The 17,267-nt window shown below is 41.8% G+C and overlaps 1 protein-coding gene across 7 annotated transcripts in view; it reads left to right on the top strand.

Annotated features, from left to right (window-relative positions):
- Positions 1–17,267, top strand: part of hspg2 (heparan sulfate proteoglycan 2) — a 103,192-nt gene that overhangs the window by 62,992 nt on the left and 22,933 nt on the right. For 5 of the 7 annotated variants that reach the window (XM_061057991.1, XM_061057986.1, XM_061057988.1 and 2 more), the window contains exons 17-33: positions 535–605; positions 778–842; positions 924–1,064; positions 1,553–1,744; positions 6,987–7,079; positions 7,174–7,266; positions 7,432–7,662; positions 7,902–8,015; positions 8,114–8,241; positions 8,656–8,742; positions 8,922–8,980; positions 9,730–9,894; positions 10,087–10,197; positions 11,263–11,363; positions 11,806–11,986; positions 14,240–14,299; positions 16,746–16,868. In XM_061057991.1, the coding sequence (XP_060913974.1) occupies positions 535–605; positions 778–842; positions 924–1,064; positions 1,553–1,744; positions 6,987–7,079; positions 7,174–7,266; positions 7,432–7,662; positions 7,902–8,015; positions 8,114–8,241; positions 8,656–8,742; positions 8,922–8,980; positions 9,730–9,894; positions 10,087–10,197; positions 11,263–11,363; positions 11,806–11,986; positions 14,240–14,299; positions 16,746–16,868 (2,015 nt within the window). Of the gene's footprint in view, positions 1–534; positions 606–777; positions 843–923; positions 1,065–1,552; positions 1,745–2,107; positions 2,147–4,219; positions 4,481–4,599; positions 4,654–5,338; positions 5,423–6,986; positions 7,080–7,173; positions 7,267–7,431; positions 7,663–7,901; positions 8,016–8,113; positions 8,242–8,655; positions 8,743–8,921; positions 8,981–9,729; positions 9,895–10,086; positions 10,198–11,262; positions 11,364–11,805; positions 11,987–14,239; positions 14,300–16,745; positions 16,869–17,267 lie in introns of all 7 variants that reach the window. The other 2 variants (XM_061057992.1, XM_061057990.1) reach the window with 2 other exon arrangements.

The raw sequence follows: 17,267 nt of genomic DNA, 5'->3' as shown, positions 1-17,267 counted from the left end.
ATATCACTTTCCTCTTTAGCAGCTTAGCATCCTCTACTGCAGCTCATTATATCAACTATGTTTACCACTGCCTCTTTAACTTCTGAAGCTTTTAATGTTGTCCTTTTTTTCCTGAGCAAAGGTGTTCCTCAGTTTCTGCTGTACCACACTCTTATGAGAGATGGATTCAACATAGTTGACATGTTGAATATTTTAGCAGTGCTTCATCCATCTCCAGTGCAAACAATGTTTCTTGATCTTGGGAAAACTGAGCTGGGTGTTCTTGGATTTGAGGCCATCTGAGTATAAGAATAGTGCTTAGGCTTTTAATTGCTGGATGGAATAACAGAAGAGATTGTGTTTTCCTTTTCTGTATGACTCTTTTGTTCATGGTTGATGTCTGCCTTTGGTCCAGATGACTACCGTTAGTAAATTATGTATCTTAAGTATCTCTTTTTGCAGACTTCCCAGCGTCCTGTCTTTTTGTAGTATGGGTTAAAATTGTAATCCTTGACTAGAATTATTTGCTTTAACACATTGTCAATTTTATTTCAGATGCGCAGCAGGATACACTGGCAACCCCCAGCTTGGACAGAGGTGTATCGTTGGCGGCAATGATCTCAATGGTACATACTGTATTTTGATTCAGGGAACTGACATGTACAGTATTGTTCCATTTTCTGGCTTCACAAAAGTTTCAAAGATTCCCCTCATAGTCTTGAAGTACAGTTAAGTACAGTTGGTCATTTAATAGAGCGTCTACATATTCTAATTATCTACTTTACTTCCCTTTTCTAGGTAACTGTTACAGCTGTGACCAAAGAGGAAGTGAAGGTTGCAATGGACCTCTCTGCAGCTGCAAGGTGATCTAACAGAACTTGCAATTTTTCTCCACAGACTTTATTTTTTTGTCAGCTATCTCTCACACTTGTATTGTGTTGCAGATGAACGTTGAAGGCCCATCTTGCTCCAACTGTAAGTCTGGAACCTTCCATCTCAGCCCAGACAACAAAGATGGCTGCCTGTCCTGTTTCTGTATGGGCGTCACTCAGCAGTGCACCAGCTCTACCTACTACAGAGACCTGGTAAGGACTAAGAAAGTGGTACACGTCCAAGTGGCAACCTCCAGTGTTGAAAAATGAGACCAATGCATAGGTGCAAAGAACTGCTGTCCCATTAAAACCCATGTTAAAATACCCATTTTTACTGCAGAAATAAATGTGTTTACAGCCTATAGTTAAAAAACAACCACTTTGGGATTAATAGCTCATTTCTTAATAGTTGAATTGATACACTGTACAGGGAGTGCATATGTTTGTAACTCATCCATATTGATTATGTTAAGGTTATGTATACATACAGACATATATGCATTTGAATAAAAGTAAGATTGTACATCCTAAGGGTAAAAATGTGTTCACCAAAAAAGGCAAGGTTATTTTTGCCGACTGAGTCCAAGTTTTGCCTCTTTCCCTGCAGTCTTCATGCAGTTTACCAAGTGTTATCACCCAATTTAAAATGTGTGTTCTTTTCTATCTTATACTGGGGCTTATATAAACGTCCTCTCTTGCAGGTGTCCTCAGTCTTCACTCCAGGGAACTTCCAGGGATTCGCTCTGGTGAACCGTCAGCGCACCAATCGTATATCCACTGGTTTCACCGTGGAGGTTTCCACCGAGGGAACTCAGCTGTCCTACAGCAACTTCGACTACCTGGGACAGGAGCCTCATTACTGGCAGCTTCCAGGGGTCTACCAGGGAGACAAGGTCAGTATGATAGACCACATGTAGGAGATACACAAATGAAAAATATCCGGTCCAAGACGATGAACCCCTTAATGAGGATTGTACTGGGACTGAGTAGCAAATAACAGAAATTTGTAGACTGCTCCTTTTCTTTAGCTTCCAGATTGCAGCTTTTTTATTTCCACCTCAAACTTCAGCCAACCTTTCTTCAAAGCAAACTTTTTCAAGCAGATTCCCTTCCTACTTTACGTTTCAATTGCTACATTTTCTTTCATTACCTTCAGTGTGTGTGTTTACAGGGTAAAACAAATGTGCACAAATTGAACGGCCCTTGTTTTCATGTGGCTAACCTAGTTCTATTTTTGACCCTTTCACCCTCCGTAGAAAGATTCTTTCTATTCTCGTATAAGACGAGCAGAGCAGGTACGGCAGTGTCGGTCAGTGGTTGCTGTGTTGTTACAGTTTGGAGTACAGTTCTGTCTGGCATGTTTAAATTCATGTTGTGGCATTGTGCTATACCATAAAAAAACCATTCATTTGACTTTGTAATGAGGTGCATTTTTATTCATAATGGACTCATATCATGTTTTTATGATTTATACGTTTTATAAGTCTTCATTTATGAATTATTTATGAGCATGGTTTTTGACAAGAGTGTATGCAGTTTGCCGCTGAAGGTGGCCACTAATTGCCTCTTGGATTTGACCTCTCACATAGAAGTGCATATTGCTAAAGGAAATTGTCTTCTGCTTCACATCACACGAGCCATGTCAAATGGATTGATCATTAATGGTCCATTTAAGAACTTCACACAGTTTAACTTTGCTCCAATAACACTGCCATAACACTCCCAAATACCATCAGCTCAGTGATAAGGAAAGTGATCAAAGTGAGCTCACTCTATCCACATCAATAGAGTGGCTCGAGCTCGCCAGAGGAGCAGCTGAGGAAAGATGCGTCTGTATGGAACCTAATGGCCTCCGAGCGTAAAGACAACCACAGATCAAAAAGAGCTAGCCAGGTATTTGGTATGAACGGCGGCACCGTAGATAAATGTAGTGAAGGTGACACTCACATCTCTAATGAGAATAATAAATGCACCATGGTTCTGTTATTGTGCACTAACACACTGGGAGTTTGTGGAGATCTATGGAAAACAGATGCTCAGCTCATGCAGCAGCATGGAAAATCACCTGAAGGGTCACCAAGCAGAAGCACTGTGACAGACTTTTGTGAGCATTTGCATGCAGGTTTGAGTTGTTATGCACAGTCTTAGGAAATTGTCAGTGTAAGAAGTTTGTTTTTTTGTGTTTTGATTTTTTGTGTGATCCATCCATGGACCGTGGAACGCATCTCAACAAGGTGGCAGCCATAATTTCAGGGCATGCAGAAAGATTATTAAAGCTCCTGTGAGGAGTTTTAAGCTGGTTAGGAAACAGACAGAAATTAAAATTAATGTCTCTATTTGACCAACAAAAGCAAACATGACCAATCACTGACAAGATTGACCGTTTTTATATTGTGATTTTTAATGCTTGTAATCGTTGCCACAAGGTTAATGTCAGAAATGTGGGGAAAAAAATTGCCTTTTTTATTTTCCACAGCAAATATTCACAATAAGTGATACAATTGACATGTAAAAGTCGCCAGGATGTGAAATATTGTAAAATACTTTCACATACATAGATCCACAAAGTGATAAGAGGCATCGCCAAGGGTTCCACAGGAGCTTTAAGTAATGTCCACACAAGACTTTTTTCTCCAACAACACACACCCTAAAATCTTTGAAATTTTTTTTTACCACACATATTGAAACACAAACACCTCAATAATCCTCTTTTATCAAAAACACCAAATCATGCACAACATGTCGAGCCTTTATACACAAATGTACAAATTAAACATTGCAGTATACATCCAGTCTTTAACATAAACACATCCTGCTGCAAGTTTTACTCTCCACATTTCTTGCTGTCTCGAGTCACTCAGGAGATAGCTCTCTTATTAATTGTAGAAAAAGGCAGGTGTGCATATCTTTGCCCTCTTGCATTAATTGTTTAGTTTACCTGCAGTGAACACACATTTCTTGACGTCATTAATGAAAAGCCCTTCATAGATGTCAAACTGCATCGCAGCAGACAGTCAGCGTAGTTGATGTTTCCAATATGTCCTGGCTCTTTCAAAGTACAACTCCTAAAAATCAGGCTTCCATTCATAAAGCTTTAATACCAGACTGTAGAAGTCACCCGTTCTGCAGCCCACCTGGCCCCCCTGCTTCTTCGGTCTATGGATCCGCCTGTTGGAAATTGTTGATTTTTTTTTCACGGAGTCTTGTTGTGCTGCACACCCAAGCGTCAAAACTAAAACAGCATGACGACAGCATGTTCACCTTCTCAGGACTAAATTCTAAACCCCGTCTCCACCATTTTCACTGTTACCATGGTTACAAAGCTTCTGTATCTCTTGGTACCCCTTCTTCTCGCCCCTCCCTGTAGGGTGAAGTCAGAAAACTGGACGATGAGGTCTGGGCTCTCTTCTCTAACTTCTCAAATGGACAAGCTGGCTCCCATCCTTTCTTTCCCTCCTCCTCCAAATCCTCCTCCTCTTCTATCCGGGTCCCAACTCCCTCCTCCACCTCTTTATCCTCTCGGTGGTCTTTGCGTAACCTGAGCCCCCCTTCTCCGTCTGGTGTCTCATCTTCAGTTAGACCAACCAGACCCCAATCCTATAGCCCTGGCCATTCCCCTCGTCTGCAGGTACACTCCATTCAGAGATTGAAGCAGGGTGTATGAGCCTTTTTTTTATTTTTCCTGTCCTTCTCATATCGGTGACTCCTTGTGTGTTTCTCTTTGGGGCCCGTGCTTCTGCTCAACAGAGCAAGAACACAGTGAGCAAGACTTCTGCTGGCTCTTCAGGGGGTGGCAGCAAGGTATAGACGTTGGCATGACTGAGTGGTTGACTTCGTGTTCAGGCGCATGCTCAAAAGGAAACCGTGACACTGTGTTTGATTGTAAAGCTTTAAAAGTTAATAAGCAACCTCCATGGTCTTTTCTTAATCCAGGTCGGTTAATGTTTAGCTGAGCTCCTGCAGCTTATAGATTGAAACCCTGAAGTAATGCAAAAATGTATTTGAGGTACGATCACGTCAGAATTTACATAACTGCATTGCCTAACTGGGTGGTATTTCCATTGTTAAGCGAGTAGCTCCCACTCGGTTCTGTCACTGTAATTGTCCACTTGGCAGTAACATTGGTTTTTACTGTACTCTGTCATTATACTGTTTGTCTGGTTACAAACAGCCTCTCGCTGAGGCGCGTCTCAAGCTGTCATCTTCACATTATTGACATTGTAAGTCGTTGTTTTAGTTGTCAAACATGGAACAATGCCACTCTCATGCTGTTATCAAGCTGTCAGCAGAGCCTTTAATAGCACGCATGCTGTAGAGCGTGTACTTAAGGTTTAGCACATTTGTCCTGAGATTCTTTTCAGCATGCTCGCCTGCTTGTGCTGCTTCTCTACCTGCTTATGATTTTGTCTCGCTGCCTCTCTCTCTCTCTCTCCTTTTTATCTGTGGCTTATATCCTCATGCCTCCTCTTCCTCCTCTGCCTCTCAGTACGCTCTGGTCTACAAAGGTTTCAGCTTGCACCAGGATGATCTGCTCTACTGGCAGCTCCCAGCCCAGTTCACAGGGGATAAGGTAACTGTGAAAACTTTGAGGGGTCGTGTCCCCTCCTGACCTCTAGTCAGCCCTTCCAGGTCACAGAAGACACATCCCTCCCACTGGCCCTTTCAGTCCAGACCCCCACATGCCCACACTCCCTATGACCCTTAACTTTATCCCACCCCTCCCTCCTAGACCCCTCTGGATTTAATGTTGGTTCTTAACCCACACACTTCCTCTGTTACATACAATGAGATATTGCTTCCTTTATCTTTGTTTCACCTGTTTAGCTGTATGTTTCTTAGGATTTGATTTGATAAGGGTTCAAAATGAGATTGCTTTTAAAGAGGTATTCCAGTGATTAATTTTGTATTTCTTTGAAGTTTGGGTTCTCACAGGACCCAATAAGAGATGTTCAATCTCAAAAGCAGCCCTGCATTCTTTTTGATTTCGATAGCCATTAGTTTTTAAAAAATGTTCTTTTAGTCAAATAAGAGTCCTTACAGAAAAACACAAAGACAAAAAAAACATTTAAAGTTCATAGTATCAGTAAAAAAATCCTAGTCATCATCATGAGGATTTTTCTTGTTTATTTTAAAGACAAATACACTGATTAGAAAAATAGTTCAAGGACTGTGTGTGTAAAACGATATATTTCAGTAACTTATAATGGGAACTAAAACAAAAAGGTCACAAACATAGAGGTTAGAAAAAGGAGGTTGTTATAGGCACCTCACATAGATGGAGGGCCATGCAAAAGCATTAGACTATGGAAGAAGAAGATAGGCCCGCACACAGGTTCAAATGCCACAAAAAGTTTAAATTCACCACAAAAACAACATTTAGACCAGAGAGGTCTCCAAGTGATATATATATTTTTTTAATTTATGATTTACTTTTTGTGCCTTTTCTAGAGAGACAGGACAGTGGATAGAATCAGAAATCAGGGAGAGAGAGAGAGTGGGGAATGACATGCAGGAAAGGAGCCACAGGTCAGATTCGAACCTGGTCCGCCCGCTTGTAGGACTGCCTCCATACATGGGGCGCTAACCACTGTGCCACCAGCGCCCCAAACAAATGATAATTATTGAACCAAAAATAGATTATCACCTGAAGAAGACGTCTGGTCGAAGCGTGATTTGTGATGAATTAAAACTTCTTGTGACATTTGAGCACGTGTGCGGTCCTGTCTTCTTCTACAAACACACAGGTTAAAATAAAAATAAAGTCAATTTAATGACATCACAAGGACACCAGAGGGTGGTTTTTGTAAGCCTCCTTCAGAGCTACAGAAGGTTTATTTCAGAAACAGAAATACTTTTTTTACAGGTTGAGCAGTTTTGACAAAGACAAAGTTTATTAAAATAATGGTGTGATCCTGTTAAAGCATTTACCCTTTAATACAGTCAGCAAAGTGTTAACGCACCCTGTTAAAATGACAATGTTACATGTTTACACACGTTTGCTCCTCCCCGCCCCTTCTAATGCAAAGGATTTGATGTAACTGCAAACTCCACCTTCCACCTGGCGTTGATTTCTGCAGATTTGTTTGACCTGGCAAAAGATCTAAAGCTTCCTGTGTGCTCACCGTGTTTTTTAGGTTGGGTCTTACGGCGGTAAGCTTAAATACACCATCTCCTACGTGGCCGGTACACGAGGAACAACACTGGATGACGGTGACGTCCAGATTATTGTGAGTATGACTTCATGCCGAGTCACTGTTTCGCTCCGATGGATGACATGGTCGCGTCACCGTGTTTACTCACCTGTCCATGTTGGTCCTGCAGGGTAATGACATCACTCTGGTAGCCAGTCAGCCCTGGCAGAGGAGGGAGCATGGCAGCAGAGAGACTCACCAGTTTGAGTTTGTCTTCAAAGAGGTGAGTGGTTCATGACATCAGTGCTGATAGAAGGTGAGCTTTGCAGATCAAATTACAGTAAATCATCACCTTAAGTAATCGCTTTCATCAACAATGAAGATTTACTGAACTAGTAAATTCGCTCTTATTACATGGAAAAACTTTATATTTCATTCTGTCTTACAGGAAAACTGGCAGCGTCTTGATGGCATGCCCGCCACCCGAGAGCACCTGTTGATGGTTTTGGCTGATCTGGACGACATCCTGATCAGAGCGTCTTACTCCTCTGAGATGAGGTCCTCCAGCATCTATGACATCAGCATGGAGGTCGCCGTGCCAAACTACAGCGGTTTGGCCCAGGCCCTTGAGGTGGAGCAGTGCCGCTGCCCGCCTGGATACCAGGGACTCTCTTGTCAGGTGATAATTTCCTTAAGAAGATCAAGAGCTGTTTGACGTTTTACAAAATATACAACCTATTCGCCCCGCTAGAGACGATTTGTTTGAAGCGGTGGGTTAGGAAAATACAGAGACAGAAATAAACAAATGACACAAAACAGCAAGAAAATGTTAAAATCTAAGATTAATACTGATAATACACTTTTTCAGGTCACATTGCTTTGTTACAATCCTAACTGATGCATTGTTGTCTCTTTAAGGACTGTGCATCTGGATACACTCGCACTGGAGGAGGTTTATACCTCGGTCACTGTGAGCTCTGTGAATGTAACGGCCACTCTGACTCCTGCCACCCTGAGAATGGCATCTGCACGGTATAAAAGAGCAAAACCAACTCTCATTATAGCTGGATTTTAACACCCCCCCCGGCGAGATTGCCGGATCTCTAAATGTGAGTTATTTCTCCTTGCAGAGCTGCCTGCACAACACTCAGGGGGAGCTCTGCGAGCAGTGCGCCCAGGGCTTCTTCGGTGACCCCACTGTTGGCACACCGGAGGACTGCCAGCCCTGCGCCTGCCCTCACACTGACCCGGACAACCAGTGAGTGCTGGCACAGATACTAACAACTCACATTCCAGGTCCATTTATAGCTCAAGACGTCTGCGTGTCCGCCTCACTTGCTCTTGTTTACAGCAAATTCTGCTGTCATGTGAATCCTGCTGTTTGATATATTTCCACTATTAACCTGTTTTCTGCCAAATAACATGAAATATTGAGGGTGCAATTGCCCTCTAAAAGCTAAAGCTGAAGTATGTTGAAGAAGTAGAGGACACATCTTTCAGACTTTTTCAATTTGGGTTGCTTTTTTGATTATTTGTAGATTTGTCTTTGAAATAACTTTAACATAAAATCCAGTAAATTCACAGAAACACATAAAGATCCCACTGTCATGTTTTCGCCTTGCTTCTGCACCACATCTTAGCATATCGTCTGTGTGTGTATTTCCTGTAACAGATTCTCCCCGACCTGCGAGAGCCTCGGTAATGGAGGCTACCAGTGCACCGCCTGTCAGCCTGGATACACCGGACAGTACTGTGAACGGTAAAATCTTCTCATCGTCTTCTCTTGATGTAAAATATAAAGTGCTATCGAGATGTTTTTGGATTAAATAAATTGCACCACCTACAGTCAAGAAAGTACACATTTTGACCCATTTATGAAAGAAAGTTGTTTCATTAACAAGATGATGAAGTCTTGTTTTGTGTGTTTTTGTGCGTCAGTTGTGCTCCTGGATATGTTGGAAATCCACAGGAGAGACAGAAGTGTCGCCCATACGATGGTAAGACTACATTTCACTTTGAAATACGACTAAACAGAAAATATTTTTAAAAAAGCAAAGGTTTTGATTATTTTCCGGATAGAAAAATAAAGTGTTATGCTTGAGAAATGTACTGAAGTGAATGCTGCTGAAAATAACAAAAGAATATGGATTGACCTAACTGACTTAAGGGATAGGCTAAGGGGTCCCTAGACCAGAGACTCTGCTTAAAGTGACCGCTGACTTTTTTTTATTTGTCGTAAAGTCAATAAAAAACAACACAAAAGGGATGTAGGGAAATGAAAAGACACAAGCAAACACAAAGAGACTCTGAAAAAGGGATGCACATGATCCTGAAATAATAATGCAGACTTATTACAAGTACTCAAGGTCGACTATTAAAGTCTGTAAACTGTGCAGATCATCAGCATGACAACAATGAGTTTAATAAAGATCTAGCATTGCTGCGGCTACAGAGGCTGCAGAGAGACCCCGTGAGGTTACTTTGCCCCTGATAAAAGTGATACAATGTGTTACTAAGATAGGTCAAGAGATGCTGGTGTCTGGATTTGGATTCCTTTGGATGGAGACAGTGTCACTGTTTAGTCCTGTCTCAGAGTCCACACAGTTTGGCTTTGAGGGACAGGAATAACAAGTCTCGCTCACTGCCCGTGTTGGATCATGACACACCACTCTGATGTTGTTTGTTTTCGTATTCTCAGAGAGCATTCCTGATGAGCTTTTTTTGCTATGACCTTTGCCCTTTGCAGCTGCGGCCTCCCTGGTGGTGAAGGTCTATCCAGAGAGGGTCCTGGCTCCCCAGGGCGGCTCCGTCACTCTCCGGTGTCAGGTCTCCGGCTCTCCTCCGCACTATTTCTACTGGTCCAGAGAGGATGGACGACCCATCTCCAGCAGCGCAGACAGACGCAGACAAGGTGTGGCACATGGCACAGACTGAAAAAATAAACGTGGGGTGTAAAGATGTTTCATTCTGTCTATCTTTAAATAGATTTAAATTGATTTCAGTGTGTCTGATTTAACTGATATGAAAAAACATATTGTGAAGCGTGTAGGACGATTCATTTTTTTGTGTGAATATGACACATGTTGCTCGTCTGTATGTGCAGGAGCAGAGCTGTACATCCACAGTGTGCAGTCGAGTGATGCCGGGGTCTACGTCTGTACCTGCAGAGATCAGCGCAGCACCAACAGGAGCCGGGCTGAAATTGTTGTCACAAGTGTGTATCCTCTCACTGCCATATTTTCAAACAGGTTTTTTCCCCCGCATATTGCTTGTTGCAGCACACTCAATAGGAGACATCTGGGGTTCGACACATGGGTTTTGTTATGTCCAGTTTATTATGTAAGACATTATGCTTCAGTTGCTAGTTGTTGAGTTTTAGACAAGATGTGATCAGAAATTAAAACACATTCTGCATAATCTGTTGGATTAGAAATTACCCTCAACTATGACCAGGTTATTTGAGCTTTTAAAGGTCCCATATTATTCAAAATACACTTCACCGTGTTGTTCTACCACTCATGTGAGTCCCAAGCCTCTGGACCACCCCCCCAATTATAAGAAAAGTCTGTCCTCTCCGTCTTTTGCCTGCTCCACTTTTCAGAAAATGTATGCTCAAACAGGCCGCATGGAGATTTTCCCTTTATGACATCACAAAGGGCAGTAACGCCTCCCCCAGGTGGGTGACACTCCCACAGCTAGGTGTTTGTTCTGCCCTCTGAGTCTGCCTTCTTACCGTAAGCAATAGGGCATGGTGTGAGAAAGCCCAAGGCACATCCCCTTCCAGAGAGGGGGCGTGGTCAGACACAGCTCATTTACATTTAAAGGTACAGACACAGAAACAGCCTGTTCTGAGCAGGGCTGAAATAGAGGGGTTTATAAACATGATCAAATACAGGATCAGAGTGGATTTAGAACCAGAAACTGCACAGACATGTTTTAGGGAAATCTGAGACTTATTTCAACTTGTTGAAACCTGGATTAACCTGGATTAATGTGTTTTTTAACCAGTGGCTTTTGAAATCGTTTAAATTGAATTTTAAGCAAGTCTTCATTTTAAAATGTATGTAGAATTGTTTCAGTCTACCAGCTTCACTTTTTCATACCACAAACTTCACACCTTCATCATCAGTAAAGAATCAAGTACAAAAACTGTTTCACTGATGTTTGCTATTGTAAAAAAAAAAACTGCACCTGATTAAATATAAGATTTTGTGCTGGCTCTGCTTTAAGTGTCCAGGGCTGATCAGTATGAGTGAACTGCCTGTTTGCGTTTCATCAGGTGTCGTGTCCAAACCCATTGAGGTGACTATTGAGGAGCCTAAAGCCCAGACTGTCAGGGTGGGATCAACTGTCAACTTCATCTGCACTGCAAAGAGCAAGGTAACACTGGTCACCGATCAATAATAATTAACTTTATTAACCTTTTAATACTGGAAACAGACTGACACCAAGACCATTTCTAAAAGTAACTACGCTGTGTTGTTTTTGTTGTACACATTTAGTAAATAGCATGCAACATGTTCATTGTTTGGCTTAAGAAATTCTTGCAGACACATTTTCTGACCTTTGGCAAAGCTGGCTGTTTCCCCTCATCGTCCAGTCGTCATTCTAAACTAAAGTAACTGTCTCCTGGCTATAGATAATGGAAAGCTAGACAGATGTACATGTTGATGCATGTCACCATGTGCTTTAAGCAAATACAACGTAACATTTAGCCTATATCTAAAAGAATGGCCTGTAGCGAAACAGTAAAATCATTATGCTCCCATGTTTTTGTTTGCACACGTGATTTGTTTGTAATTACCTTCCCTCTGCTCCACAGTCTCCAGCTTACACCCTGGTCTGGACCAGGAACGGCAACGGGAAGCTTCCCAACCGCGCCATGGACTTCAACGGCATCCTGACAATTCAGAACGTCCAGCCCGAGGATGCTGGCGTCTACGTCTGCACGGGCTCCAACATGTTCGCCATGGACGAGGGCAATGCCATCCTCTACGTGCCAGGTTCGTGATCCTCGGCGCCATATTCCATTACCCATCACCCCCTGCTACACCTACCAGCTCTGGCTCCTGTAGTTCCCCCTCCTCCCCTCTCTGGCTTGCAGTGGTGCATGCTTCTCTGGTTTACTGCATTTCCCATCATGCACTGAAAAACACTCAGCTCTGAGTTAACAGCACAATAAGCTTGCAGTGTCTAACTCTCCATGCTTCTGCTCTCAGACACCCACACATGTTGCATTACCATTCTGCAAATCCCGCTCTTCTTGCTGCCTTTTTAACCCTTGTGTGTGTCCGATCAGTGGCTTTTTCTGGACTTTAAATGAAGAAATACAGCTTGTGGGGATTGGTTAAAACTAAAAACTGTAGCGTATATATTTTCCAAATAACAAATCAGGACAACAATGCAGTTTAAAATTGCAACTAGTCAATTCACATCTACTACAGTTAGACCTTATATGTGCTCTCTTGGGTCAACGGTTTGTGGTTAATGCTTTCGGCCAACACTCTACTGAAGCTACCGCAGTTTATTTTTTTTCTTTCCTGAATTAACCGGTGGTGGTTTGGTTGCTTTTTTCGATTACTGGTAGTAGTGTCCGGTTTCTGCTGTTAGAGGTGTCACTCGCAGGGTGCTGGATTCTGGTGTCTTTAACTTTGGGCTCCTGGGGTGGGGGGGCCCCTCTCTACCTGAGCTGTAAGGTGTGATGATGATGATGATGATGATGATGAGGAATTTGGATGCCACGATTTGGTGCTTATTGACTCTGCGACTGACATTCAAAGAGGACGTCAGTGTATCTGAAAGGGAGAAGAAACCCCATTACCCCGTTTTTTTTAAATGTTTCCCCTATCCCCACATTTACAGTGTTTATTCTGAAATGACTGTCGGTGCTATAAGCCATGCGGTTTGTTAAACTTGTGGTTAAATTTCCTTTCCCAACATGCTGTTATACTTTTATGATGTCATTGAGTCACTCCTTGTTTATATTAATTGTTACTGGTCCGATTCAGTTGCTAAAGAAAAAGAGGGGACAATCCTTTTTTTAGTATAATGTTGTCAACAATCAGCTAAAATCATATGTTATGGTCTTTTTTTATTTCCATCCCGTCAATGTTGTTGGCACATTTTCTTTCTTCCTTTTATTTTTTTATTTTTTGATTGACTGAATTATGTTATCCTGAACTGTTTCCATGAAATCAAAATGTATCAGAAATATTAGAACTTATTTTGGCTGTTTTTTGATCATTTTGGTTAAGGGAATTGGCCAAGTGTGTTTACAATACGGCAATTTAAATTGTTTTTATGAGAAAAATATTTTTATATATCTTACACCTCAACAATCACAGGTCGCATTTAGAACATTTCAATTCTTTACAATGACTGCATTTATCTTTTATTTCTTCATTCATGACTGCTATGTGATCGTTAAATCACCCAAAGGTGCTTCTGTAAAGATTTTACTCCTTTTTTATTGACATTGATATCGAAAGAATACCACTCTGATGTAATGTATACATGTCACATTGTAATGTATTTATCTTAACTGTGAAAATATTTTGTGCATAAGACAAAATGGATTAAATTGATGACAACTGACCAAACTTATATGCTCATTTGTAAATGAGGCTCACTTACCTTTAATATCTTAAAATTCAGGATAACCACAAGCAGTATGTCCGCTTTTTAACCCCTGAAATGAAACAGATGTTTCAATGTTCAAAACTGCTTCTTGCCACTAACCTGCATGTGTCACGTGTGGCTCCTGTGCAAACCTTCATCCCATGTCATTGTGCTGATCCTGAGTGTGTTGTGTGACTTTTGAATTTAAAGCATAAGAAGCATTTTGTAGAAATGTTCTCGTGTGTTTTGGTTGGTTTTTGAATGTTGAATAAGCATGAACCTTCATACCAACACACAGTTTTTCTCAGTGTGTCAGGTGAGTGCAAAAATTTAAAATTAATTACTGTGAATAAAGTGGCACCGAATATCATGATCAAAACATGAATTAGCAAATTCAGTAAATGAATCATTAACTTAACAAAAAAAGTCAGTGCCACTTTATTTAATGATTGAGATGTTTTTGTGTGTTTAAAACCTGTGTGCTGCTTTTTGAAACCAATTGGACAAAATCCACGGAGGCCTTCATTTAGAGATGGACAGGTAAACTGCTGTAACCCTGAAACCTGACCTATCAGTTTACCTGTCCCCTTCCCCCCTCCCTCCCTTCCTTCCTTCCTTCCTCCCTCCAACAACTCCAGAGGCCTCAAAGACTGAGATGTTTTACACAGCGTATGAAATGTTTGAAGGACACAGAAAGCGTAAGTCCGCATGGGCATGGTTTTCTCCTCTGCCGGGCTCCCTGGAGGGACCCGTCTATCTGTCTCTGTATCACGCATGCACTCATCTTCCGGCAGCATGGATATACCGGTGATCTGGTAACGCCCTTGTACAATCAAGCAAGCAGAGGCTGCAGAAACTCTCTCCACTCACTCTCCTGTCTTATTTGCTGTTAGTTAGCAAGCACCTTAAGTTGAATTTAAACTCTAAGAACGTATATATTTTAAGTAATCACTTCCCTCTTCCCCCTCAGGGTTGAATGCTTGCATTGTACATGAGCATTACCAGTGTCCACCCAGTTCCTTTGGTTCATTTTGGTCCATCACTGCAGAAAAAAAGTGCACACTTTCATTCTTCTGGGCAGCTCCTCGTGAATGTTGAGTCAAGTTCCCTTCATTGAAAAATTGTGCATTAGGCATCAGCCTTCAAAAAGGCTAAGGTGACAAACCAGCTGCAATACTTAACTGTTAATTACCCCGAGACAATGTGGGAAATATCCATCCATATTAGACACATTATACAGACATGATTCTGAATTTAATGATATCTGTCAGAAAATTAAATGAATCAAAACGGATCGGGTTATAATATCCAGAATATGATCCCATTAAATTGAACTTTAACTCTTGAAAGAAGCGTACCTTTAAGTTCTGGGTGAACGCGTCTCCACATTCAGACTCAAGAGATGCCCCTTCTTTTTCTGTCACTGCACACTTGCACTCTTTCTCCCTTTCTCCTCAGGGAACTCTCTATATCCTTAAAGTAGTCATCATCTGGTCTTCAAACATCATACTGTGCTTAACACATCCCATCACAACCTCTTTGCATCCTAGCTGAATGCGGGTAATAGACTCGTCCGGTAGGAGATTCCTAGTTTCAGTGCGTCAAACAGATGGAACACAGCTAATCTGATATCTCTTGATGGGTGGCAAATAATGTTGTGTATCTCATGAAGAATTTCAAGGTTTCTTTTTCCTAAAGTACAAGAAAGCATGCTCTCTCTTTTCCCTCTTGTTGTAGCCATGGAGCTAGTTTCAGTTTGAATTTTTCCAGAGTTAAAGACGCCCAGAAGATGAATCCCTGACTTTTTATTCAGCACAACCTGAGAGTCGAGTTTTTCATTTAGGCTGTGGCATATCTCAACCTCTAGACATTCATAGTTCCCCAAAAAATGTCCGATATATAAATATCTCTGATAAGCTTGAGGATTGATAAGTGCCCTGTGCACAGCCGTGCTGCTACTCCTCCAAGGGGCAGCTAGAGTAGGAACAAACGGCTTTCAAGATCAGAGTAATCCACGACACCAGGATTGTTCAAATTTTTGAACAAAAGATTTTAAAATAAATGCATAGAAAACACTGGAGCAAACAACCAATTTGTTGTGTGGCTTCCTTGGGCCCTCGCTCCGATTTTTTTGTTTTGAACCTCCGTGCATTGACAATTCTGGTTAGTTTCTCGAACACTGTTTAATGGATTACCATGAAATTCAGAATTATTTGTGACAGTTTTGTTATCTCCTAAATTGTCACCCAGCTCCCTCATCAGGTCAAATATCAATTTGTCTAATACTTTTGATTGCAGACCAAATATCAGATGTAAGCATGGTAACACAAGATAAATTCATGGTACATCTGTTTCAAATTAGTATTTTAGAAAACTTTTATTGAACAGGGGTGAAGGCAAATAACCATTAAAGACCTGGACGTATAAACACAAAACCTTGAAGTAATAAAGTGAGAATTTTTTTCTCTCAATCTGTGTGAGTAGACCCTTTGTCTTTTATGCCCTGATGCACTGATTCTACCACAGATCTTTACAAAAACCCATGATGCAGACGTCCCAACACCTCAATCTATACTGAAGTTGATATATTATTCTTCCGTCCTAGATTTAACTGGTGTGTTCAGTGTAGACATCGGGCCGACAATGAACCTTTTCTCTGCCCTGGGAGTGTCAATAAGGTCAGAGAGTCAAAAGCTCTGCCCAGGCTACAACAGTCCCGGAGGTTTTCAGCCTGCTTAGATAGCCTTGTGTTCCTCCCTCTCCACTGAAAGAGGCCTTTCTGCTGCTCCATCACCCTGGGATCATACCGGATTGAATATGAAGTCTAGCAGCTAGCCAAACTGGCGCAGACAGCAATGTGCCCAGAGGCCATGCCAAGACCTGCCTGCCACATCTCATTTGTTTTTGTCTGCTTCGAGGATCCAGACCGCCGAGGGTGAGGGTGGGGGCATGGGCAGAGGCCATCATTCTCTCCCTGTGTCAATGAATTGATCTTTATAATCAAGAGAATTCCCACAGCTATGCACAAAGTTTCATATTCCACCAAAGGCACATTTAGACCAGGGCATTGCCGCCTTATTTCTTCATTTCCTCTGGGAAGCCTCGTTCGGTCTGCGTGTTTGACTGGTCTGTTTCTTTCTGTAGCTGCAGAGGGGGCCCAACCTGTGGCCACCATCAATCCTTCAGTGCTGAATGTCCAGCAGGGTCAGCGAGCAGAGTTTCGCTGCACGGTGACTGGAAACCCAACCCCTGCTATAGAATGGATCGGTATGACCAGTTACAAATCCACAATTATAGAGTTTGATGAAGTCCTTGATGGGTTACATCTGTTCCCCGAATTTACAAAGTGAACATTTTCCTTTGCCGTCACACTCGTGCAGGAAGCTCATGCTGTTGTAATGTTTTACTGTTGTGAACAAGGGAACCTGACAAATTATTATAATTTAAGCATTTCAACTCATAATGAACACAAATTACACTTACATACAATGACACATGTTATTACCCATTAGCCACCATTAGACAACAGCCAACATTAGCATTCTTAACCTCCTGGCGAACAATCCCGTCTGATAACGTTACACAACATTAAGGCCCAACATCCTATTTTGTAATGTTAATTAGTTAACAGTAATGTTAGCTAGCTTAGCTGGCGGTACGAGCTAT

This window comes from Labrus mixtus, chromosome 15 (assembly GCF_963584025.1).
Source record: "Labrus mixtus chromosome 15, fLabMix1.1, whole genome shotgun sequence".
NCBI classification, from domain to species: Eukaryota; Metazoa; Chordata; class Actinopteri; order Labriformes; family Labridae; genus Labrus; species Labrus mixtus.
The sequence above is the reverse complement of the archived record's forward strand: the minus strand, read 5'-3'. Positions and strand labels throughout refer to the sequence as shown.